The 26,183-nt window shown below is 41.8% G+C and overlaps 1 protein-coding gene across 3 annotated transcripts; it reads left to right on the top strand.

Moving 5' to 3' along the window:
* Window positions 1–223: 223 nt before the first annotated feature.
* On the top strand, window positions 224–26,183 carry LOC121551520 (zinc finger protein 135). Of its 3 annotated transcripts, none has more exons than XM_041864221.2 (3): window positions 224–247; window positions 24,072–24,258; window positions 24,668–26,183. In XM_041864221.2, the coding sequence occupies exons 1-3, from the start codon at window positions 239–241 to the stop codon at window positions 25,903–25,905; spliced, it is 1,434 nt and encodes a 477-aa protein (XP_041720155.1). In that variant the 5' UTR covers window positions 224–238; the 3' UTR covers window positions 25,906–26,183. The 3 variants fall into 3 exon arrangements, with proteins under 3 accessions (XP_041720155.1, XP_041720156.1, XP_041720154.1); XM_041864222.2 differs by lacking the exon at window positions 224–247 and adding an exon at window positions 20,594–20,900; XM_041864220.2 differs by lacking the exon at window positions 224–247 and having other exon boundaries at window positions 24,042–24,258.

Genomic DNA, 26,183 nt, shown 5'->3' with positions numbered 1-26,183 from the left:
TCTTTGTGAATAGGGTGTTGAACGTTTTCTTGACTCTAATAGATCAGGTACAATCTTATCCAGGATTTGTATTAAGTAAGATAAGCCTACATCAGACGTTTATTTGTCAGAACTTAAATCGATTTTTTATATTTAATAAGAGGTTTGATTGCTCTGGTCTAGCTGTTCTTTATCTGAACGCTGTGACAAATAAAGTAACTGTAGTATACACATTTACGAAGAAAGAATAGCTTCCACGATGGATCAGGTAAGTTTGGTTTACTTTTATTAACAGTATGCCTATTGTGGTGTATAACATGTCTAGGCCTAGTTTTCATCATCTTTGATCTTCCATATCCATTCGTTCCATTTCAACAGCTGGACAAACGAAACAATGGTGGTAATTAAAACTTGGGATATTTTGTAGCCTACTACCCTATCGCACACAGTTTGATACAAGGCAATGCGCGATGAGAAGGTGAAGTCAGAACCATGGAGAAATAGCTGCAGTAGCGGTGCGTGGGTAAAACCACCGTGGAAGCCAAACCAGGAAAAAATACATTTTACAACCTATGTGTTGTTTTCTCTATGATATCCTGTTAGTTCATATGCCTTGACACAGCCGAGACAAGAAGACAGAGTGGCAGAATACATTCAACCACACCTAACAAACAGTTACATGTCCTACAGCATGGTCAAGCAAGTTAATGTTTCTGACATTTTCGGACTACTAAACAACTATGGATTTAGAGTTACCGCAAGTCGCAAAGAAAACAGGGTCTGCCTTCACTATTCCAGCACCACTTCAACATAATCTAATCACCTATGCTTAGTCTAATACAGTGACAACTAAAAGATACCAAAAAATATTTAGTCTGATCAACCTAAGCTAAATATGATGTGTCTATCCATGGTACTGATTTCTGTGTGCGTGCAAGTAGAAAAAAAACATGTTGACTCACCCGATTTGTAGAGAAATGTAAATTCCATCCTCCTCATTCATGTTCCCTAAACGGTCTATGACTCTGTCACACTTTTAGTTTTAGTTGTCCTAGGCTACCTGGCTAAAATGCTTGCTCGTTAGCCTATAATTCATGGGCAACGATGCGCTACTCCAGCTAGTTAATTGCCACTTTTCAAAATTTTACTATTTTTGAGAAGTAACTGTGAGATACTTATCTCACTACCTATGCACTTTCAAAAAAATTAATTCTGACAATTATTATTTAGTGTTTTATTGTGTTATATTCCATTATATTATAGTCGTGGGTTTAGAATATTTCATGAGCCTATTTATCAGAAATGATTGTGTTGAATTAAAACAACACTATATTATTTTTATTTAACCTTTATTTTATCAGGGAACAGTGGCGAATTTAGCATGTAAATTGTTAAGTTGCGTCAATTCAAATCTGGTATTAGGAACAAAAGAGGTCAATACACGTCTTCTAAATAGACTAGTATTTTAATTAATGCAAAACCTTCAATGGTAAATATGAGGTTCGTATATACGGGCTCCCTGAAATACCACGCAGGGCAGACAGAGAACTAACTCATTGTTACAGGTTCTTCTTCAAATACTCGGACAGTTTTTAGTTCCCGCTCTCTGCTGGGCCTATCAGGGTAGAGACTGAGCGTGGTTTAGACTTACTCAGCCAATCCGTTGGCGCACAGGCTAGTCCCAGCCTCTTGGCGCTCCACTGTTGCACACTGTTGCCAGGCATAAGTTCTTATCATAACAACCTGTCATGGTGAAAAGAGCCAGCTCCCCTAGACACCATTCCTACGTCCAAGGACGGTTCACAGATCACAAAGAAGCAGTATAGTCTAGTATTTGGAGACACAAATTCTTATCTCATCTTACCCCCTAAAACAGCTCCTCACATTAATCACAGCTTGCCAGGTGAAACAACCCACATCAGCACAGTACAGACCCTCCATGCCTTAATCATTAATGCATTCCTTCCAAAATAGTCATCCCATCAATTATGAGAATAATAAATCCCCACAAAATCTTGGTGGGTCACACCCCAAAAAATATGTATGCCAGCAAAGCCACTTCACAACAATTAAACAATACATTAATTGCACTATAACGGTGACAAATGGTGCCCACAAACTGTTAGGGCCTACATAAAGCTGTCCCAACAGCAGTCCCAACATCTTACCACTGCTACACCTGGCTGTCAGCGGGGCCTTGTCTGGCAGCGAAACAGTTCATTCAGCCTTATTTACTACCTTTCTAAAAAACATAGCTGATATGGCTGACTTGCTTAAACAAATGTGGTTTCTACTGACAATTGAGATGTACAAACTATGGCATAACGGGATGACAAGCGGATAAGAAGCGATCCGTAATTTCGATTAAGACATTAATGAGCGAGCTAGGACAGACGTAGTCAATATAACTATTTGTTTAGCACTTTTGAAATATACAGCGACAGAATTCAGAACATGGGCCGTTCGTACAGTGTTCTCCATGTACACCAAGTCAGAACCGTAGGATAAATTAAGGGGGCATATAAGCTGACAATGAAAGCTCTTACAATATTAGATGATTACATTTCTCTAAGACAGGTTATAGGCTACATGTGCACCACCAAGTCAGAACAGTAGGCAAAATTAAGAGGATAAAATAGACCAAATTATTAGGGTGAGGCACATGGGCTACTAACAGCTTACTACACAACATACACTTAGTTTTACTTTCTTAGCTACAGTTTACAAATCTCCCTGGCATATTACATCATTTATGCAGCAGCATACAAGACATTTTAGGACTCAACTTGTTGTGCTGTGCTCACTTGAACAGGAAGGTGGAGCGGATGTCCTAAGTGGGAAAACTTTGTCATCAATGTCTGGCATTCTCTGGATTTATGGTGTTTTCAAGACAACTGGGAACTCGGAAAAACCAAGGTTGAATCATAACGACGTCAGTGATCTTCAGGTCGTAACTCTAGAAAGAGGCCCGAGTTCCGGATTTACAATTCCGAGTAGGATGACCGTTCAAAACTTTTTTTCCCCAAGTTCACAGTTGTCTCAAACTCACTGAAGTCAGACTTCGCAGTTCGAAGTTAACAATTGTTTTGAACGTGGCACAAACCATGCTTCATTGACAGCATGGCCAATGTTGAATGTTTATCATTTTAAACTTAGAAAATAGACCCTTAATCCCAGATTTGGGACCACACAGCCACTCCACTGAATAGCAGGCTAGTGATTGCTTTACAATGCTTGCAGATAGTCAAACCACTCGTTGTTGAATTTGCGATTTCCAACTTATTGTGTAATGGCCGATGAGCACCGATACATTTTATCTATAAATTCTCTTCATTATTTCTCTTCATATGACAAGGATTAAAAAGGATTTGCCAGTAGATTGTCGACTTGATTCATGATGATGACTGCAAGGTAAGATTTTGAAAGTATGATGTTGACGATCAGTCCAATCAAAGCTACTGTAGATATAACTTGATTTGACGTCATTTTATCAGAGGCCAATGACCTTGAGCCTTCTTGGATGGGCACTTCTAATGTAACTCTATGGCAGCACCCAAGAGGCTTGAATTTTCAAGCTCTACCCTTAGTCTTGGCGGTGAGGTAGTGTCCCCATGAGTGACAGAACAATGAGCCAATCACGGCGCAACTAGAGAACATTACCAACACCTACGCTCTGTATTTTCCGCTGGCTGCCCCACCACCACAGAAAGCACTGAGCTAGGCTGAAACACCTGCCTTACTCAAAAAAGCAAAAGAGAGACCATGTTTGTATGGGCTTTATTAACTCAATGATTTTTCTTTACATTATTTTCTTTTATTATTATATTTTGCTAAAAATGTAGTCCCACCTGCCCTGAATGACTGTCCGCCACTGTCAGGGAGTCATACATATAGCTTCCATAAAGAGACCATTGGAGTTGTCGAATTGACACATTTTGTAGCATATTTTTTGTTGTTGCAACATTTCTTATTCCATGTATAATTTATCACTCTCACCTGCACATTTCCATTCATTAAGAACCAATGATGTGCTACCTTTTTGTAGCATTTCTGATATTGCTCATTTATTTTCAGCCAAATCTCAGAGTTTTATCTAACCTGGTCAGCAACTTAGATGCTTGGCAACAATACAGCTGCTATTAGCCAATGTTAGCTTGCTTGTCCAAAGTCCAGCAGCTAGCCTCTGTAGCTAGCTAACACAAGTCAGCTGAAAGCTAGCTAGATAGCTAATGAAAAGGCAAAGAAATGTAGCTAGCTGTAATTGTTTATGGAAGGTTTGTTACACAAATAACTTCAGCCATTTGCTACCTAGCAGACACCAACCACTGACATCAACACAAACGCTAGCTAACGATAGTTAGTTCACGTCCAAATTGCCAGTCCTACATTTTTCCACAAAACATAGTGTCCAAGATGGCGTAGCTGGGCGGTCATGTATTCTGTAGTGTCCTCGTGTAAATAGCCTGTTTTTAGTTTTTTTGTCTTTTTCGTATATAATTCTCAATCTCACTTTTCATCCTTTAACTAAATATACTTTCCTGCAACCCGCCTCACTCAATGTGGAACGGAGTCTATTATTTCTTCATACATTTTTATCCAGAACCTCTGGCTGAAACTAGTCAGCTAGCCAGGTAACTAGCTACTTGCTATTAGCCACCATTAGCGGTCTTCACCATTGTCCGTGGCCTGCACTACCTACCAGCCAGCTCAAGCTCTAGCCTGGACAATTATCGGCCAGTCTGCACAGTCTGCTATCGACCCAGAGCATATCGGATTTTCTGCCGGAATCACTGAATCACTGGACCTTAACACCGGATCATCGCAACTAGCTAGCTGCAACCGAATGGCTATTGTTGTTGTTGGCTAATCACCACTGTCTCGAAGCAAGCACCAGTTAGCCTTGAGCTAGCCTCGAGCCAGGCCCATCTCCCGGCTATCTACCTCTCTGTCAACCGGACGGGACCTCCTAGTGTTGACACGGAGCCCCGCCGATCCATCACGACTGGTCTGCCGACGTAAACGTCTGATGTGGTTTCAACAGGCTTCCCATTGCGACGACGATCACGAAGATCCATCTGCTAGCCCCGGCCCGCTAGCACACGCAATCAACAGCCGTGCCTCCTGCTCACCTGTGCTGTAGCAGCCACCGAACTGCTCCCGGACTCACCTATTGCTGTTCACTGGACCTTATGATCACTATACTGCTGATGCCTGCTGGACTGTTCCTTTATACGGTACCCCATCCTGTTTATCTGTTAAGCCTCAGCCCAAAGTTTCGTCGCCATTACCAGCTGTTATCTTAGCTCTCTCGAATAACACCTGTGATTGCTTTATGCCTATCTCCCATGTCAATATGCCCTGCTTATTGCTGTTTCGGTTAGTTCTTATTGTACTATTTCACTGTAGAGCTCCCAGTCCCGCTCAACCTGCCACAGATAGCTCCTTTGTCCCACCCCCCCACACAAGTGGAGACCGGCTCAATCGGTGCCTCCAGTGATGCTATCTCTTTCATCGTTACCCAACGCTTAGGTTTACCTCCACTGTACTCATATCCTTCCATATCCTTGTCTGTACATAATGCCCTGAATCTATTCTACAACGCCCGGAAATCTGCCCCTTTTAATCTCTGTACCCAACGCACTAGAAGACCAGTTCTTAAAGCCTTTAGCCGTATCCTTATTCCATTCCTCCTCTGTTCCTCTGGTGATGTAGAGGTTAACCCAGGCCTTGTAACCCCCAGTATCAATCCTACTCCCCAGGCGTTGTCATTTGTTGACTTCTGTAACCGTAAAAGCCTTGGTTTCTTGCATGTTAACATCAGAAGCCTCCTTCCTAAGTTTGAGTTATTCACTGTGTTAGCACACTCCACCAACCCTGATGTTCTAGCAGTGTCTGAATCCTGACTTAGGAAGGCCACCAAAAATGGTCCAAAAAGTTTTGGGACACTGTAAAGTCCATGGAGAATAAGAGCACCTCCTCCCAGCTGCCCACTGCACTGAGGCTAGGAAACACTGTCACCACCGATAAATCTACGATAATCGAGAATTTCAACAAGCATTTTGCTACGGTTGGCCATGCTTCCCATCTGGCTACCCCCCGCTTCTCCTTCACCCAAATTCAGACAGCTCATGTTCTGAAAGAGCTACAAAATCTGGACCCCTACAAATCAGCTGGGCTAGACAATCTGGACCCTTTCTAAAATTAGCCGCAGAAATTGTCACAACCCCTATTACTAGCCTGCTCAACCTCTCTTTCGTATCGTCTGAGATCCCCAGAGATTGGAAAGTTGCCGCGGTCATCCCCCTCTTCAAAGGGGGTGACACTCTAGATCCAAACTGTTACAGACCTATATCCATCCTGCCCTGCCTTTCAAACATTTTTGAAAGCCAAGTTAACAAACAGATCACCGACCATTTCGAATCCCACCGTACCTTCTCCGCTATGCAATCTGGTTTCTGAGCTGGTCATGGGTGCACCTCAGCCACGCTCAAGGTCCTAAACGATATTATAACCGCGATCGATAAAAGACAGTACTGTGCAGCCATCTTCATCGACCTGGCCAAGGCTTTCGACTCTGTCAATCACTGCATTCTTATTGGCAGACTAAATAGCCTTGGTTTCTCAAATGACTGCCTCGCCTGGTTCACCAACTACTTCTCAGATAGAGTTCAATGTGTCAAATCGGAGGGCCTGTTGTCTGTACCTCTGGCAGTCTCTATGGGGGTGCCACAGGGTTCAATTCTCGGGCCGACTCTATTCTCTGTGTATATCAATGATGTCGCTCTTGTTGCTGGTGACTCTCAGATCCACCTCTACGCAGACGACACCATTTTGTATACATCTGGCCCTTCATTGGACACTGTGTTAACAAACCTCCAAACAAGCTTCAATGCCATACAACACTCCTTCCGTAGCCACCAACTGCTCTTAAACGTTAGTAAAACTAAATGCATGCTCTTCAATCGAACGCTGCTTGCACCCGCCCGCCCGACTAGAATCACTACTCTCGGGGGGTCTGACTTACCATATGTGGACAACTACAAATACCTAGGTGTCTAGTTAGACCGTAAACTCTCCTTCCAGACTCACATTAAGCATCTCCAATCCAAAGTTAAATCTAGAATCGGCTTCCTACTTCGCAACAAAGCCTCCTTCACTCATGCTGCAAACATGCCCTCATAAAACTGACTATCCTACCGATCCTTGACTTCGGCGATGTCATTTACAAAATAGCCTCCAATACTCTACTCAGCAAATTGGATGTAGTCTATCACAGTGCCATCCGTTTTGTCACCAAAGCCCCATATACTACCCACCATTGTGACCTGTACGCTGTCGTTGGCTGGCCCTCACTACATATTCGTCGCCAAACTCACTGGCTCCAGGTCATCTATAAATCACTGCTAGGCAAATCCCTGTCTTATCTTAGCTCACTGGTCACCATAGCAACACCCACCCGTAGTCTGCGCTCCAGCAGGTATATCTCACTGGTCATCCCCAAAGCCAACACCTCCTTTGGCCGCCATTCCTTCCAGTTCTCTGCTGCCAATGACTGGAACTAACTGCAAAAATCTCTGAAGCTGGAGACTCTTATCTCCCTCACTAACTTTAAGCATCAGTTGTCAGAGCAGCTTACCGATCACTGCACCTGTACACAGCCCATCTGTAATTAGCCCACCCAACTACCTCATCCCCATATTGTTATTTATTTTGCTCATTTGCACCCCAGTATCTCTATTTGCACATAATCTCTTGCACATGTAGCATTCCAGTGTTAATACTAATTGTAATTATTTTTGCACTATGGCCTATTTATTGCCTTACCTCCATAACTTACTACATTTGCACACACTGTAAATAGATTTTCTATTGTGTTTTTGACTGTACGTTTTGTTTATTCCATATGTAACTCTGTGTTGTTGTTGTTGTTGTTGTTGTTTTTATCGCACTGCTTTGCTTTATCTTGGCCAGGTCGCAGTTGTAAATTAGAACTTGTTCTCAACTGGCTTACCTGGTTAAATAAAGGTAAAAAATTAATAAATTATTTGCTACATCAGTTCAAAACCAAATTGTCACGCTGCTACCTTTAGAATGCATGCAGTGCAATGGACTTTTGCAATGCTAGCTAGCTACTCCATAGTCCAAGCTACGGTAAGAGCTAGCCATATTTCACTGTCAGACAGGACACAACTCAAACTGTAGCTGAGAAAACAAATCAAATCAGATTTTATTGGTCGCATACACATGTAGTGCCCTCCACTAATATTGGCACCCTTGGTAATTATTGTTTATCCTCTTAGTCTTTCATTCAAAATATTCACAAAAATCAAACCTTTAATGAAATTAAAATAATTGAAGAAATATGAATTCTTATCATAAAACAAATATTTTCCTCAAATATGTGTGCCACAATTATTGGCACCCCTTCAATCAATACTTTGTGCAACCTCCCTTTGCCAAGATTACTGCTCTGAGTCTTCTCCTATAATGCGTAATAAGGTTGGAGAACACATGGCAAAGGATCTGAGACCATTCCTCCATACAGAATCTCTCCAGATCCTTCAGATTCTAAGGTCCACGCTTGTGGACTCTCCTCTTCAGCTCATCCCACAGGTTTTCTATGGGGTTTAGGTCAGGGGACTGGGATGGCCATGGCAAAACCTTGATTCTGTGGACAGTAAAGCATTTTTGTGTTGATTTGGAGGTGTGCTTTGGATCATTGTCCTGCTGGAAGATTCAACCACGGCCCAGTTTAAGCTTCCTAGCAGAGGCAGTCAGGTTTTAATGTAATATCTGCTGATACTTGATGGAGTCCATGATACCATGTATCCTAACAAGTTGTCCATGACCTTTGGAAGAAAAACAGCCCCACAACATCAAAGATCCACCACCGTACTTCACAGTGGGGATGAGGAACTTTTCAGCATGGCTATCTTTCTGTCTACGCCAAACCCACCTCTGGTGTTTGTTTCCAAAAAGCTCTATTTTGGTCTCATCTGACCATAGAACCCGGTCCCATTGAAAGTTCCTGTAACGTTTGGCAGACTGTAGGCACTTAAGTTTGTTGTTTGATGACAACAAAGTCTTTTTAATGGCAACCCTCCCAAACAACTTGTGATTATGTAGGTGGCATCTGATCGTAGTTTTGGAGACTTTCTGACCCCAAGACCCAACTAACGTCTGCAATTCTCCAGCTGTGATCCCTGGAGATTTTTTGGCCACTCGTACCATCCTCCTCACTGTGTGTGGGGTCAATATAGACACACTTCCTTTTCCAGGCCGATTGTTAACATCTCCAGTTGCTTTAAACTTCTTAATTATTGCCCTGATAGTGGAAATGGGCATTTTTAATCGTTGAGCTTTTAGCCATTTCCTGATTTGTGCAGCTCAACAACCTTTTGTCGCACATCATTACTGTATTCTCGGTTCTTTCCCATAGTGATGGATGACTATGGGAACTTGGCCTGTGTGTCACCTCATATTTATACCCCAGTGAAATAGGAAGTCATGGCTTACCACTTAATTGTTCCTAATCACTCAGGTTAACTTAAAAACGTAAAATATGAATGGGAATATACTTCAGTTAGATTTTAGTCATAAGAATGTATAGGGCCAATAATTGTGGCACACATGTTAAGGAGAAAAATAGTTATTTCATTTATTTCACATTTAATTTTTTTCAATCATTTTAATTCAATTAAAGGTTTGTTTTGTGTGAAAATGTTGAATGAAAGACCAAGAGGATTAACAGCAAATGCATTTTTTTCACAGCCCGTTTTGCTCATATTTACCAAGAGTGCCAATATCACAGAAGGGGACCGCCGAGCACTGAAGCGCGTAGCGCTTACAAATTGCCTCTCCTCGGTTGCAACACTCCCTACCGAGTTCCAAACTGCCTCTGGATGCAACATCAGCACAATAACTGTTCATTGGGAGTTTCAAATATGGGTTTCCATAGCTGAGCAGCCGCATACAAGCGTACGATCACTATACCATCAGCTCACCGCCATTGGACTCTGGAGCAGTGGAAACGCGTTCTCTGAAGTGATGAATCACGCTTCACCATCTGGCAGTCTGACTGACAAATCTGGATTTGGCGGATGCCAGGATAACGCTACCTGCCCCAATACATAGTGTCAACTGTAAAGTTTGGTGGATGAGTAATAAATGTCTGGGGATATTTTTCATGGTTCGGGCTAGGCCCCTTAGTTCCAGTGAAGGAAAATCTTAACGCTACAGCATACAATTACATTCTAGACGATTCTGTGCTTCCAACTTTGTGGCAACAGTTTGGGGAAAGCCTTTACCTGTTTAAGCATGACAATGCTCACATGCACAAAGCAAGGTCCATACAGAAATGGTTTGTCGCGATTGGTGTAGAAGAACTTGACTGGCCTGCACAGAGCCCTGACCTCAACCCCATTGAACACCTTTGGGATGAATTGGAACGCCGACCGCGAGCCTGGCCTAATCGCCCAACATCAGTGCCCTATGTCACTAATGCTGTTGTGGCTGAATTGAAGCAAGTCCCCGCAGCAATGTTCCAACATCTAGTGGAAAGCCTTCCCAGAAGAGTGGAGGCTGTTATAGCAGCAAAGGGGGGACCAACTCTATATTAATGCCCATGATTTTGGAATGAGATGTTCAACGAGCAGGTGTCCACATACTTTTGGTCATGTAGTGTATGTGATGGGATTGTCGTGGAAATTCTACACAGGGACACTCGAAGTCAATCTTAAATGAATCATTGTTTATTATCAGCATGCTAGAGAGGTCAAAGTCAAACTTGGATACAAAGTACCGTTCTGAAGTGAGCTCCCTCTGGGCAGTCCCGTTATATCTCTTATATACTGTTTACAGACACGTTACATAGGCATAGTTAATAGGGTTGGTTCCGGCATGTGTCTGGCACCATCTCCTATCTTAACTTATAGAACATATTCTGGGCGTTCTGCCAGATGGTCCTAAGGAGGAGGTCATTTTGCCCCCCATTCATATCTTTACCAAGCACAGGCAGGAACCAAGGATTATTTAGGACAGTAAGACTAGATTAACATTTTCAAGGCTGCTCTTCACATGATAACATTTTCCATCACAGGATGTATAGACATTATGGACAGTATGTGGATAGAATATTTAGTATATCTGTAGAATACGTAGAATTGAATAGTGTGTGTGTGTGTGTGTGTGTGTGTGTACAGTGCCTTGCAAAAGTATTCACCCACCTTGGCGTTTTTCCTATTTTGTTGCATTACAAACATGTCATTTAAATTGAGTTTTATTTGGATTTCATGTAATGGACATACACAAAATAGTCCAAATTGGTGAAGTGAAATGAAAAAAAGTACTTGTTTCAAAAAAATAAATAACGGATAAGCAACCAATTACCTTCAGAAGTCACATAATTAATTAAATAAAGTCCACCTGTGTGCAATCTAAGTGTCACATGATCTGTCAAATGATTACAGTAAATCTACACCTGTTCTGAAAGGCCCCAGAGTCTGTAACACCACTAAGCAAGGGGCACCACCAAGCAAGCGGCACCATGAAGACCAAGGAGCTCTCCAAACAGGTAAGGGACAAAGTTGTGGAGAAGTACAGATCAGGGTTGGGTTATAAAAAAATATCTAAAACTTTGAACATTCAACAGAGCACCATTAAATCCATTATTAAAAAATGGAAAGAATATGGCACCACAACAAACCTGCCAAGAGAGGGTCACCCACCAAAACTCATGGACCAGGCAAGGAAGGCATTAATCAGAGAGGCAACAAAGAGACCAAAGATAACCCTGAAGGAGCTGCAAAGCTCCACAGTGGAGATTGGAGTACCTGTCCATAGGACCACTTTAAGCCGTACACTCCACAGAGCTGGGCTTTACGGAAGAGTGGCCAGAAAAAAAGCCATTGCTTAAAGAAAGAAATAAGCAAACATGTTTGGTGTTCGCCAAAAGACATGTGGGAGACTCCCCAAACATATGGAAGAAGGTACTCTGGTCAGATGAGACTGAAATTTAGCATTTTGGCCATCAAGGAAAACTATATGTCTGGCGCAAACCCAACACCTCTCATCACCCCAAGAACACATTGTTTTTCATCGGCAGGGACTGGGAAACTGGTCAGAATTGTAGGAATGATGGATGGCGCTGAATACTGGGAAATTCTTGAGGGAAACCTGTTTCAGTCTTCCAGAGATTTGAGACTGGGACAGAGGTTCATCTTCCAGCAGGACAATGACCCTAAGCATACTGCTAAAGCAACACTTGAGTGGTTTAAGGGGAAACATTTAAATGTCTTGGAATGGCCTAGTCAAAGCCCAGACCTCAATCCAGTTGAGAATCTGTGGTATGACTTAAGGATTGCTGTACACCAGCGGAACCCATCCAACTTGAAGGAGCTGGAGCAGTTTTGCCTTGAAGAATGGGCAAATTTCCCAGTGGCTAGATGTGCCAAGCTTATAGAGACATACCCCAAGAGACATGCAGCTGTAATTGCTGCAAAAGTCGGCTCTACAAAGTATTGACTGACTACCACCACAGATGTCTAGCTAGCGATGCGGGAGTTAGCATTTAGAAGTCACTTCTTCTCAACCTGAAAAAGGGACAACTTTTAAATGTTGTCCTGCGAAAGCCAAATATATCAAAATCGGACTTAAGTAACCACATTCGGAAAGTATTCAGACCCCTTCACTTTTTCCACATTTGTTACATGACACCCTTATTCTAAAATGTATTTAAAAAAACAAAATTATCCAATCTACACACAATACCCCATAATGACAAAGTGAAAGGTTTTTAGAAAGTTTAGCAAATGTATTAAAAATTAAAAACATACCTTATTTACATAAGTATTCAGACTCTTTGCTATGAGACTTGAAATTGAGCTCAGGTGCATCCTGTTTCCATTGAGATGTTTCTACAACTTGATTGGAGTCTACCTGTGGTAAATTCAATTGATTGGACATGATTTGAAAAGGCACACACCTGTCTATATAAGGTCCAACATTTGGCAGTGCATGTCAGAGCAAAAACCAAGCCATGAGGTTGTAGGAATTGTCCGTAGAGCTCAGAGGCAGGATTGTGTTGAGGCACAGATCTGGGGAAGGGTACAAAAACATTTCTGCAGCATTGAAGGTCCCCAAGGACACAGTGGCCTCAATCATTCTTAAATGGAAGAAGTTTGGAACCACCAAGACACTTACATTTTAGAATAAGGCTGTAACGTAACAAAATGTGGAAAAATTCAAGGGTCTGAATTAGGGCTGACCCCAATTAGTCGACTGGTCGATTGTTAGGTTGTTGGTCGACTGAGATTTGTTTTAGTCGAGCAGTAACAAATATATGCACTTTTTCGGATCAAGCATGAATTGACCTTTAGTCTAGGCCTCCGCAATGGAATAGTTCACTGAGATGGGCGCAAATATTCAGTACCAGTCAAAGATTTGGACACTATTTTCTACATTGTAAAATAATGGAAGAAATCAAAACTATCAAATAACACATATGGAATCATGTAGTAACAAAATAATTGTTAAACAAATCAAAATATTTGAGATTTGAGATTCTTCAAAGTAGCCACCCTTTTGCCTTGATAACAGCTTTGCACACTCTTGGCATTTTGTCAACCAGCTTCACCTGGAATGCTTTTCCTACAGTCTTGAAGGAGTTCCCACATATGCTGTGCACTTGGATGCTTTTCCTTCACTCTGCGGTCCAACTCATCCCAAACCATCTCAATTGGGTTGAGGTCGGGTGATTGTGGCGGCCAGGTCAGCTGAGGCAGCACTCCATCACTCTCCTTCTTGGTCAAATAGCCCTTACACAGCCTGGAGGTGTGTTAGGTCATTGTCCTGTTGAAAATCAAATGATTGTCCCACTAAGCGCAAACCAGATGTGATGGAGTATCGCTGCAGAATGCTGTGGTAGCCATGCTGGTTAAGTGTGCCTTGAACTCTAAATTAATCACAGTGTCACCAGCACACCTAAATGAATCACCCCCACACCATCACACCTCCTCCATGCTTCACGGTGGGAACTACACATGCGGAGATCATTCGTTCACCTACACTGCGTCTCACAAAGACACGGCGGTTGGAACCAAAAATCTCCAATTTGGACTCATCAGAGCAAAGGACAGATTTCCACCGGTCTAATGTCCATTGCTCGTGTTTCTTGGCCCAAGCAAGTCTATTCTTCTTATTGGTGTCCTTTTAGTAGTGTTTTCTTTGCAGCAATTCGACCATGAATGCCTGATTCACGCAGTCTCCTCTGAACAGTTGGTGTTGAGATGTGTCTGTTACTTGAACTCTGAAGCATTTATTTGGGCTGCAATTTCTGAGGCTGGTAACTCTAATGAACTTATCCTCTGCAGCAGAGGTACAGTGAGGGAAGTGTTTGATCCCCTGCTGATTTTGTACGTTTGCCCACTGACAAAGACATGATCAGTCTATAATTTTAATGGTAGGTTTATTTGAACAGTGAGAGACAGAAAAAAGAAAAAAAAGAAAAGAAAAACGCATGCCAAAAATTTTATAAATTGATTTGCATTTTAATGAGGGAAATAAGTATTTGACCCCTCTGCAAAACATGACTTAGTACTTGGTGGCAAAGGTCAGACATTTCTTGTAGTTGGCCACCAGGTTTGCACACATCTCAGGAGGGATTTTGTCCCACTCCTCTTTGCAGATCTTCTCCAAGTCATTAAGGTTTTGAGCCTGACGTTTGGCAACTCGAACCTTCAGCTCCCTCCACAGATTTTCTATGGGATTAAGGTCTGGAGACTGGCCAGGCCACTCCAGGACCTTAATGTGCTTCTTCTTGAGCCACTCCTTTGTTGCCTTGGCCGTGTATTTTGGGTCATTGTCATGCTGGAATACCCATCCACGACCCATTTTCAATGCCCTGGCTGAGGGAAGGAGGCTCTCACCCAAGATTTGACGGTACATCGCCCTGTCAATCGTCCCTTTGATGCGGTGAAGTTGTCCTGTCCCCTTAGCAGAAAAACACCCCCAAAGCATAATGTTTCCACCTCCATGTTTGACGGTGGGGATGGTGTTCTTGGGGTCATAGGCAGCATTCCTCCTCCTCCAAACACGGCGAGTTGAGTTGATGCCAAAGAGCTTGATTTTGGTCTCATCTCATCTGACCACAACACTTTCACCCAGTTCTCCTCTGAATCATTCAGATGTTCATTGGCAAACCTCAGACGGGCCTGTATATGTGCTTTCTTGAGCAGGGGGACCTTGCGGGTGCTGCAGGATTTCAGTCCTTCACGGCGTAGTGTGTTACCAATTGTTTTCTTGGTGACTATGGTCCCAGCTGCCTTGAGATCATTGACAAGATCCTCCCGTGTAGTTCTGGGCTGATTCCTCACCGTTCTCATGATCAATGCAACTCCATGAGGTGAGATCTTGCATGGAGCCCCAGGCCGAGGGAGATTGACAGTTCTTTTGTGTTTCTTCCATTTGTGAATAATCGCACCAACTGTTGTCACCTTCTCACCAAGCTGCTTGGCGATGGTCTTGTAGCCCATTCCAGTGTAGGTCTACAATCTTGTCCCTGACATCCTTGGAGAGCTCTTTGGTCTTGGCCATGGTGGAGAGTTTGGAATCTGATTGATTGATTGCTTCTGTGGACAGGTGTCTTTTACACAGGTAACAAGCTGAGATTAGGAGCACTCCCTTTAAGAGTGTGCTCCTAATCTCAGCTCGTTACTTGTATAAAAAACACCTGGGAGCCAGAAATCTTTCTGATTGAGAGGGGGTCAAATACTTATTTCCCTCATTTAAAATGCAAATCAATTTATAACATTTTTGACATGCGTTTTTCTGGATTTTTTTTGTAGTTATTCTGTCTCTCACTGTTCAAATAAACCTACCATTACAATTATAGACTGATAATTTCTTTGTCAGTGGGCAAACGTACAAAATCAGCAGGGGATCAAATACTTTTTTCCCTCACTGTAACGCTGGGTATTCCTTTCCTGTGGCGGTCCTCATGACAGCCAGTTTCATCATAGCGCTTCATTGTTTTTGTGACTGCACTTGAAGAAATGTTCAAATTTCTTGGAATGTTCCATACTGACTGACCATGTCTTAAAGTAATGATGGACTGTCATGTATCTTTGCTTATTTGAGCTGTTCTTGCCATAATATTGACTTGGGCTTTTACCAAATATGGCTATATTCTGTATACCACCCCTACCTTGTCACAACACAACTGATTGGCTCAAACGCATTAAGAAGGAAATCAATTCCACAAATTAACTTTTAACAAGGCACACCTGTTAATTGAAATGCATTCCAAGTGACTAGCTGGTTGAGAGAATGCCAAGAGTGTGCAAAGCTGTCATCAAGGCAAAGAGTGGCTACTTTGAAGAATCTCAAATATAAAATATATTTTGATTAGTTTAACACTTTTTTGGTTACTACATGATTCCTTATGTGTTATTTCATAGTTTTGATGTCTTCACTATTATTCTACAATGTAGAAAATAGTAAAAATAAAGAAAAACCCTAGAATGAGTGTCCAAACTTTTGACTGGTATAGTAGAGTATATATGCGTCTTCCAAATGTTGTAACAATGTGGAGGGCTCTGTTTAGCTCTGCGTTAACACTCACTTCCTAGACAACAGCTCTGCACTGCTCCGTGAAGCGCAAGAAGCATGAATTCCCTGACTTCTGCTGAGGCCGTATCACCGTAAATGCTGCATGCTCAATGCAGTTGTCAGATTGACCATGCAGCGCCCAGATGCACAATGCACTTCTCTTTCCAGAATGCACAATGCACTTCTCTCTCCAGAATGCGCTCTCTCCTGCCAATTTGTGCCTATTCATTGTTTCATAACTTCATTGTGTGAATTGTTTGCATTTGATATCACTTCTGCATTACATATCAGTAGTACATTTTACCATTCATTCCTATGATTTCTAATATACAATGTTTGTTACTGTGGTTAGAGTGATTTCTGTTAATGCATTCAATGTAATTATTCCAGTCTTCCCGTTATCATTGTCGGAGTGGATACATTATTTGCAGAGTGCAAAACCTATGCAACACTTGTGAGAAAAAAGTGTTGGTTTATTTCATTCCATTGACGAATTTTGTCAATTTAGTCAGTCTTTTGTTTGGTGAGCTCCTGTCAATGTTGAGTAAGAACTTGCACGCATTGTAGGCTTATAGGCTACCTGGCCTAATTTATATAAATGTGCCCATTTGGGGATCTGATTAGTATTTCTGATTGGCTTAACGCACCATCACTAATGGCATGTTGAGCTTCTCAAAGTATTTTTTTCTTCACCTCAAAAAGCAAGCAAACAAAGTCTGTTTTTACATCCATTGAGAATTACAATAGTTCCTCAATGTATTTGAAAAATCTTTCCACCTCTCTCCCTTTCAATTAACCACATAGTGTGAAAGGGAATAATGCCATGCTCTGATCCAGTGGAAACGTCATAAAATAGGCCTACCTGATTACTTCTTATCAGTGCTTAACTTGGACTGAAACAGGTTCCGGTACTCATTGTGGGTGCTGGTACTGTTTATATTTAGGTGCAGGAGCTCCACAATACTTTTGAGCTAATATTCTACAAGATGAACAGGACCTCCAAGCAGTATAACATTTTAGGTGCCGGTACTCAGCTCCAGTGAGCCCAAGTCAAGCACTGCTTCTTATCCCTTGCACAAATAGCTTACAGCTGTGTCTGTCCAGAGCTCATTGGCACAGGAAACTCTGAGGGTCCAGAATATTTTATAAAATGTTTCAAGTTTGCTAGCACAAGCTTTGGGCCGGACCCAGTTAATAGTTGATTCAATGTTTCAAGTTCGTTGCAGACAGGCCATGTGTAGCCAATGTGACTTATATTTAACAAGGCTCACCTTATCAGGATATTTTCTACCTGCAGGCTGCAATGCTTTTATTTGTTGGCTTTTTGTAGGCTATTTTTACATAGTTGGCAATAGAAATTACTTTTTAGGTTTTTTACCATTTTCATTTAGATTTGGCCAGAATTTTGATAAACCACATGACAATGATTGAGATATGAAGTCATTATTATAAATTAAATTAAACTGTTTCGCGAAAATGTGCATATGAAAACCATAACTGGCACGCAGATCGATAGAAATGGTAAGATAAATTGGCATTCCACATGAGAAAGGTTGCCAACTCCTTCTATAGCCTATTACCAGCAACTTCAGGAGAGTAAGCAGAATCTGAGAAAGCCAGCAGGAAAGGGAGGAGAATAGTTGGGTCAGGTTACGTTTTTTCTAGATCTTTGGCGCCCTCTTGAGGCATTTGTCTTATTTCATCAAACCGTAAGCTTAAAGCATCAGACGGTGCATGTAGCTGATTTTATTCAAACACATTGGGTGTGTCTATATATACATATATAAAAATACACGTTGAAACATTTCGATCAATCGATTGGTCGAAAGAACAGACTATTTTGTTTAGTCGGGATAGCCCTAGTCTGAATACTTTCCGAATGCACTGTAAATCATGACGATATGACGAATATTCACTTTGTTAGATCAGATTTGTTGAACGGTCTGCGTTCCATTGACTCCTTTACCGCATCTACAATATGCAGCTCTGATCTAGGAGCAGATTTCCCCTGTCCATGCAACATCACACATTGTGATCGAACTGGATAAATGTTATATATATTATATTGATAAAAGTCCCCTTGTCCGAGAGGGATTTACACGGTTATCAAAATGTCTCACCAGAGTAAGCTTACACGAAACACAGCCCTTAATTTAACTGTTTCTAAAATTCTATATGGGAAGAATTAATGGTTGAAAAACGATTGGAACCATATCCCTGCTTGACCACTAGGTTTTATGGGTATTATGACATGCCCACTGTGGGGCTCTATAGAGAGATAGTAATGGCATCTTTTTGTAGCCACTAATTTTGCCATGGTTCGTTGGACAAAGCCATGGGGAAAATGAATGGTGTTTTTGGATGAATGGCAAAAATAAGGTCTGTGGTAAACAGGTTTAGGAGATCTTATACGTTTTTTTCTATGAGAGTCTTCATCAGCTAATGTTACTTTGTGAATTTAAGAATGTATGTAATAAAAAAGCACAAAGTACAAAGGTTTCATAATTCATAAAGGTCATATGAACTGACTGATGCTATCTCATAGAACAAAACCTATAAGTTCTCCTAAGCCTTGTTTTCCTTCCCCATTCATTTTCCCCATAGGGATGGCTGAACGAGCCAGAGGGAACTCATTTCCAGGATTTAGGACAACAGGCTGGCGTGCTCTATAGCGCCGTATAACTCCACATTGACATGATTGGTTGATGGTAGGTGGGGGGCGGTACATCCTGTATAAACACAAACTCCCTTCCTTGATTACTTCCTTCCAGTAGTGTGTAGCAGGGAGATTCCTAGATGTGAGAAGTGTGCAGTAGGACCTGAGACGAAGGAATGTGTAGTATTGATGGAAAAAGTTGTGTTTGTAAACTGTAGGGGTACTCATGGTCCTGGAGATCAGACGTGTCCGGTGAGAGAAAGACAGGTTGAGGTTGCCAGGATCAGAGTAGTGCAGAAGGTGTCGTATGCTGACGCAGTGAAGAGAGTAGTAGAGGAAGATGGGTCCAGGGTGAGGGTCTGAGAGAATCCCTGTGATTAGGCCGAGGTCAACAGAGTGATGGGAATAACTTGCTTCAGTAAGGTCGTTTTTTTGGGCGTTCATGGCCATGGTTGTTAACTGTACCGCAACAATAGAACGTAAATCACAGCGGATAGATGTGGTGGCAGCTGCAGTGAAGTACTTGGGTGGACAATATTTTACTGCAGAGTTACAAGGTGTTTTGAACAATAATATCCATCCTCTCAGGCTGCTGGCCTGGTGTAGGATCAGAGGGCCAAAGTAGTGGAATAATATGATGAGGTTTTAATGGGTGTAGGGTCAGTCATGTAAAGTACACAAGTAAAAATACTTTAAAGTACTACTTAAGTCGTTTTTTGGGGTTATCTGTACTTTACTATTTATATTTGACAACTTTTACTTCACTACATTCCTAAAGAAAATGATGTACTTTTTACTCCATACATTTTCCCCTGACACCCAAAAGAACTCATTACATTTTGAATGCTTAGCAGGACAGGAAAATGGTTAAACTCACACACTACTCGAGATCATCCCTACTGCCTCTGATCAGGCAGACTCACGAAACACAAATGGTTTGTTTTTTAATTCTGTCTGAGTGTTGTAGTGTGCCCCTGGCTATCTGTAAAATAAATAATTGTGCCATTTGGTTTGCTTAATATAAAGAATTTGAAATGATTTATACGTTTACTTTTACTTTTGATACTTAAGTATATTTAAAACCAAAGACTTTTAGACTTATACTCAAGTAGTATTTTACTGGGTGACTCACTTTTACTTGAGTCATTTTCTATTAAGATATCTTTATTTTTACTCAAGTATGAAGATGAGGTACTTTTCCCACAACTGCGTAGGATTAGTTGGTTTTTCCCAAAGTGTAATGAATTCCTACTACAGAGTAATAGGCTAATACACAGCCAATACTGTAGGTGGCGGCATGCACCTATAACAATTGTATGCTGACTGCTGTAATACCGATGAAGAAGACGACCACTTCCTTCAAAACAGCTCTGAGTCGGTTCTGCTCCGTGAAGCAGAATAAGTATGAATGCACTGACTAATGTGGAGGTTGCATTGCTGTAAATGCTTCATGACTACTGCAGATGTCGGATTGAACATACATCACGTTTTACTGGTTCGCTGCACGGATAGCGCTGTAATCAGTCTGGTATTTACGAGGCGACCCTTACTGGGCCTCAGCCAATAAAAATATCTGGACTCGAAGAGAACCTTGTGTTCCAGGTGGCTCCCGGGTAAAAGTAGACGATAACAAGAAGGAATAGCTTTCACGATGGATAGGGTAAGTTTGGTTTACTTTTATTAACAGTATATAATGTCTTGGCCTAGTTTCCATCCTCCATATCCATTCGTTTCATTTGAACAGCTGGATAAAAGATAAACAAAAGTGGTATATTTTTTACATAGCAGCCAAGCCAGGAAAAGATGACATTACAACCTGTGTTGTTTGATCCTGTTAGTTCATATGCCTTGACACAGCCGAGACAAGAATACAGAGCAACATCTGGACACAAAACAGATTGCATATAACAAACCGTTTCATGACCTACAGCATGGTCAAGCAAGTTAATGTTTACGAGATTTTCGGACTACTAAACAACTATTCATTTAGAGTTACCGCAAGTCGCAAAGAAAACCAAAAATGATTTAGTCTGATAAACCTAAGCTAAGTATGCTGTGTCTATCCATGGTACTGAGTTCTGTGAGTGCATGCAAGTAGAAAAAAACATGTTGACTCACCCGATTTGTAGAGAAATGCCAATGCCATTATCCTCTTTCATGTTCCCTAAACGGTCTATCAGTACAACTACATGCTTTAAATGTTTGTAGTCCTAGGCTACCTGGCTAAAATGCTTGCTGGCTAGCCTTTAATTAATGGGCAACGATGCGCTAGTCCAGCTAGTTAATTGCCACTTTTCAAAGTATTACTCTTTTTAAGAAGTAACTGTGAGTTGTTCATCTCACTATGTACTCACTTTCCAAAAAATTCATTTGGTAAATGTATTTTGTATTTTGTTATATTCCATTATATTATAGTTTTAAATTGAGAGTTTTCTGGGCCTATTTGGCTCAAATTCTTGCGTTGGATTAAAACAACATATTTTATTTGTATTTAACCTTTTTTTATCAGGGAGTCATGCATATAATTTACATAAAGTCACCACTGGACATGTCGGATTGACAAATTTAGTAGGTGCAAATTTTTTTAATTACAGTTATAATTTATCGCTCTAACGTGCACATTTCCGTCCATTAAGAACCAATGATGTGCTACATTTTTTGTAACATTTCTGATATTGCTAATTTATTTTCAGCCAAATCTCAGAGTTCTATCTAACCTGGTCAGCAATTTGGATGCTTGGCAACAATACAGCTGCTAATAGCTAATGTTAGCTTGCTTGTCCAATGTCCAGAAGCTAGCCTCTTTAGCTAGCTAGCACCAGTCAGCTAAAAGTAGCTAGCTAACAAACAGGCAAAGAATGGTAGCTAGCTGTAATTGTTAATGGAAGGTTTGTTACACATAACTTCAGCCATTAGTTAAATAGCAGACAACAACAGCTGACAACGATCGCTAGTTCACGTCCAAATGGCAGTCCTACATTTTCCCACAAAACATAGCTAGCTACATCAGTTCAAAACCCAATTGTCACGCTGCTAGTGCTACCTTACAATGCATGCAATGCAAATTACTTTTGCAACGTGTCGAAACTTTTAGATTTCTACAAAACCATCAAACTTTGTTAATAATCAAATCACATTGTATTGGTCACATACACGTGTTTAGCAGATGTTATTGCGGGTGTAGCGAAATACTATTGTTTCTAGCTCCAACAGTGCAGTAATGTATAACAAGTAATATCTAACAATTTCACAACATATACCCAATACACACAAAACAAAGTAAAGGAATGGAATTAAGAATATATGGACAAGCAATGTCAGAGCAGCATAGACTAAGATACAGTAGACTAGTATAGAGTACAGTCTTTACATATGAGATGAGTAATGCAAGATATGTAAACATTATTAAAGTGGCCAGTGATTTCTAGTCTATGTATATAGGCAGCAGCCTCTAATGTGCTAGTGATGACTATTTAACAGTTTGATGGCATTGAGATAGAAGCTGTTTTTCAGTCTCTCGGTCCCAGCTTTGATGCACCTGTACTGACCTCACCTTCTGGATGATAGCGGGGTGAACAGGCCATTGCTCGGGTGGTTGATGATCTTTTTGGCCTTCCTGTGACATTGGGTGCTGTAGATGTCTTGGAGGGCAGGCATTGTGCCCCGGTGATGCGTTGGGCTGACCGCACCACCCTCTGGAGAGCCCTGAAATTGCAAACAGTGCAGTTGCCGTACCAGGCGGTGATACAGCCCGACAGGATGCTCTCAATGGTGCATCTTTAAAAGTTTGTGGGTCTTAGGGGCCAAGCCGAATTTCTTCAGCCTCCTGAGGTTGAAGTGGCGCTGTTGAGCCGCCTTCACCACACTGTCTGTGTGGGTGGACCATTTCAGATTGTCAGATGTGTACACAAAGGAACTGGAAGCTTTTTACCTTCTCCACTGCTGCCCTGTCGATGTGGATGGGCAGAGAGGAGGAGATTGGAGTCGTGATCTGATTTGCCGAAGGGAAGGCAAATGCACATGTAAAAAGCACGTTGTCCACTGCAGTGTGCAAATACATGCATGCTAGCATCAGAAAAACTCACCAGTTTCAAACATCCAGAATAGATTCTAGTATGCTCCTTCTCCTGTCTTGACATTGTTATCCAAATCTGTTTAGATCAACCGTGCCAAACTAACAACTCTGCCATTAGACAGGCTTGATTGTATTTACAGCTCTGATCTGGATGGTGGACTAGCCCATGTGTTGGATATTTGTCAACGGCCATTCCAGTGGTGTGGTGGTTGGGGAGGGGGCTAATGTTCCCAAACCCTGATTATATAAATGTATAGGATGCATAAATGTAATGGTTTAGGCTAGAAACAAGCTGTAAAAGGCACCAGAAAGACGTGGCTCTATTGTACAGCCACATTTTGGAAAGGGGTGGGGACATTCGGCCCGTATCTTGAAAGAGAGGGTGGTGTTCCTCGTTCCAGCATCTCTTAAGCTCTCCTCCTAACACGTATGAACCCAGAACTAAATTAACCAAGTTAACCAAGATTAACTCAGGGGTGAAAGATGTGTTCAACTCCAATGACTGCTCAATCAAAGGTTCTGAACATAAGACAGGGGGCATTACAAGTGTTATCAGTTTTGACATTTGTAAAAAATATACAACTTTCATTAGAAAAAATTTCCAAAGCAAAACTAGACATTTGTGGAAAGTAGTGAACAATTACACACTTCAGGAGAAAGGAGGTATTATAAGGATGCACCAATCAGAGATTTAGGCGACTAATCAAATGTTTGGTCTAATGATATTCTATGTACAATACTTCCTGTGGTCACCAGGACAGAGCTAGCCCATCCCCCTCCACCCTGCTGGAGTCCCCTGGTCACAACTCTCCTGGTAGAGCCTTACTGCTGGGTCTGAAGAGGGTGTCTGTGCGGCTGGTCGACTGCAGGAAAACACCAGGGCAGAGTGGAACTGTAAGAGAAGGACACGAGGAGGAGGGAGAGGGAGATTTGATTTCATCAGGTAAGAACAATGTTGTATGTGGATTAGACTACAATCTGCTTCTGAAACTTCTGTTAATTGATTTATAAACAGTATACTCAATGTCCAGTAAATTGTTGATCCAGTTTCGTGAACGGAGGGGGTGTACCTAATAAACTGGCCACTGAGTGTATATTGATGATAAGGGCGGCAGGTAGTCTAGTGGTTAAGAGTGTTAGGACACTAATCGAAGGGTTGCTGTTTCGAATCTCTGAGCCGACTAGGTGAAAAATCTGTCTGTGCCCTTGAGCAAGGTGCTTAACCCTAATTGCTCTTATAAGTCGCTCTGGATAAGAGTGTCTGCTAAATGACAAACATTTAAAACAAGATATTATAGTATTTATGGACCCATATTTCCAAAACCTATTTATTCAATGTCTTTGTTTCACAGGGGACACCCCTAACTGTCATTCTCTCAGTGGGAGGGGCTTATCATCTGGGGAGCCTCAACCACATCATGTTGCTGATGAGACAGAGAAGAGTTTCTCCAGATCAGAACATCTCAAGAAACACCAGCAGAGAGGTATAGGGAAGAAACCTCACTGCTGCTCTGGCTGTGGGAAGAGTTTCACAAGCCAGAGTGGCTTCATTATTCACTGTGATCAGTGTGGGAAGAGTTTTGCTGCATCTAACACCTTCAAATCTCATCCAAGAATTCATACAGGGGAGAGGCCTTACCCCTGCGTTGATTGTGGGAAAAGCTTTGTTAGTGCAGGAGCCCTAACCATACACCAGCGTGTACACACTGGAGAGAAGCCTTTTACCTGTGATCAGTGTGGGAAGACCTTCAATCAGTCAAGCAACTTGACCATACACCAGCGTGTACACACTGGAGAGAAGCCTTTTACCTGTGATCAGTGTGGGAAGACCTTCAATCAGTCAGTCCACCTGACAAAACACAAGATAAAACACACAGGAGTGAAGCCTTATAGCTGTGATCTGTGTGGGAAGAGCTTTGCTGTAGCTTCCACCCTGAATAGACACCAGGTAATACACACTGGAGAAAAGCCTTATAGCTGTAATCAGTGTGGGAAGAACTTTGCTGTAGTTTCCTCCCTGATTAGACACTATCGAACACACACTGGAGAGAGAACTTATGTCTGTCTATGTGGGAAGAGCTTTGCTCTAGCTTCCACCCTGATTACACACCAGCGAACACACACAGGAGAGAAGCCTTATAGATGTGGTCAATGTGGGAAGAGCTTTGCTGTATCAGAAAAATTAACTATACACCAGCGAACACACACAGGAGAGAAGCCTTATAGCTGTGATCAGTGTGGGAAGAGCTTTGCTGTATCAGAAAAACTAACAAAACACCAGCGAACACACACAGGAGAGAAACCTTACAAATGTGAACATTGTGGAAAGAGCTTTTCTCAATCAGTAAACCGGAATATACACCAGCGAACACACACAGGAGAGAAACCCTACATCTGTAAACATTGTGGAAAGGGCTTTGCTCAATCAGGGAGCCTGAATTCACACCAGCGAACACACACTGGAGAGAAACCCTATGTCTGTCTATGTGGAAAGAGCTTTGCTCATTTAGGGCCAATGAAAAAACACCAGAAAGCAAAAATGTGCCGTATTTCATCTCCCACCTATCCGGCACCGGTTCCAGATCCCTAAATAAAGGATCAAAAGAAAACATCTCGTGAACAGTCATATCCATCTCCCATTCTTAAATCAGGTTACTAATTCTGATTTACCATGGTAACCTGTATGGAGCATAATATGTATCTCTTCATCTGTAGGTATGAACCGTCTCAGAGCAGGAGCAGGGCCCATATCCACAAAGCGTCTCAGAGTAGAAAATTGGTCATATAAGTGCTTAGAATAGACATTCTACTCTTATGGGTATAAATTAAAGCTATGCATGAAGTCTCTAGTCCCACCTAGTCGGCAGA

Source organism: Coregonus clupeaformis, chromosome 35 (assembly GCF_020615455.1).
Source record: "Coregonus clupeaformis isolate EN_2021a chromosome 35, ASM2061545v1, whole genome shotgun sequence".
Classification (NCBI taxonomy): Eukaryota; Metazoa; Chordata; class Actinopteri; order Salmoniformes; family Salmonidae; genus Coregonus; species Coregonus clupeaformis.
This window is presented reverse-complemented; position numbering and strand designations above follow the sequence as displayed.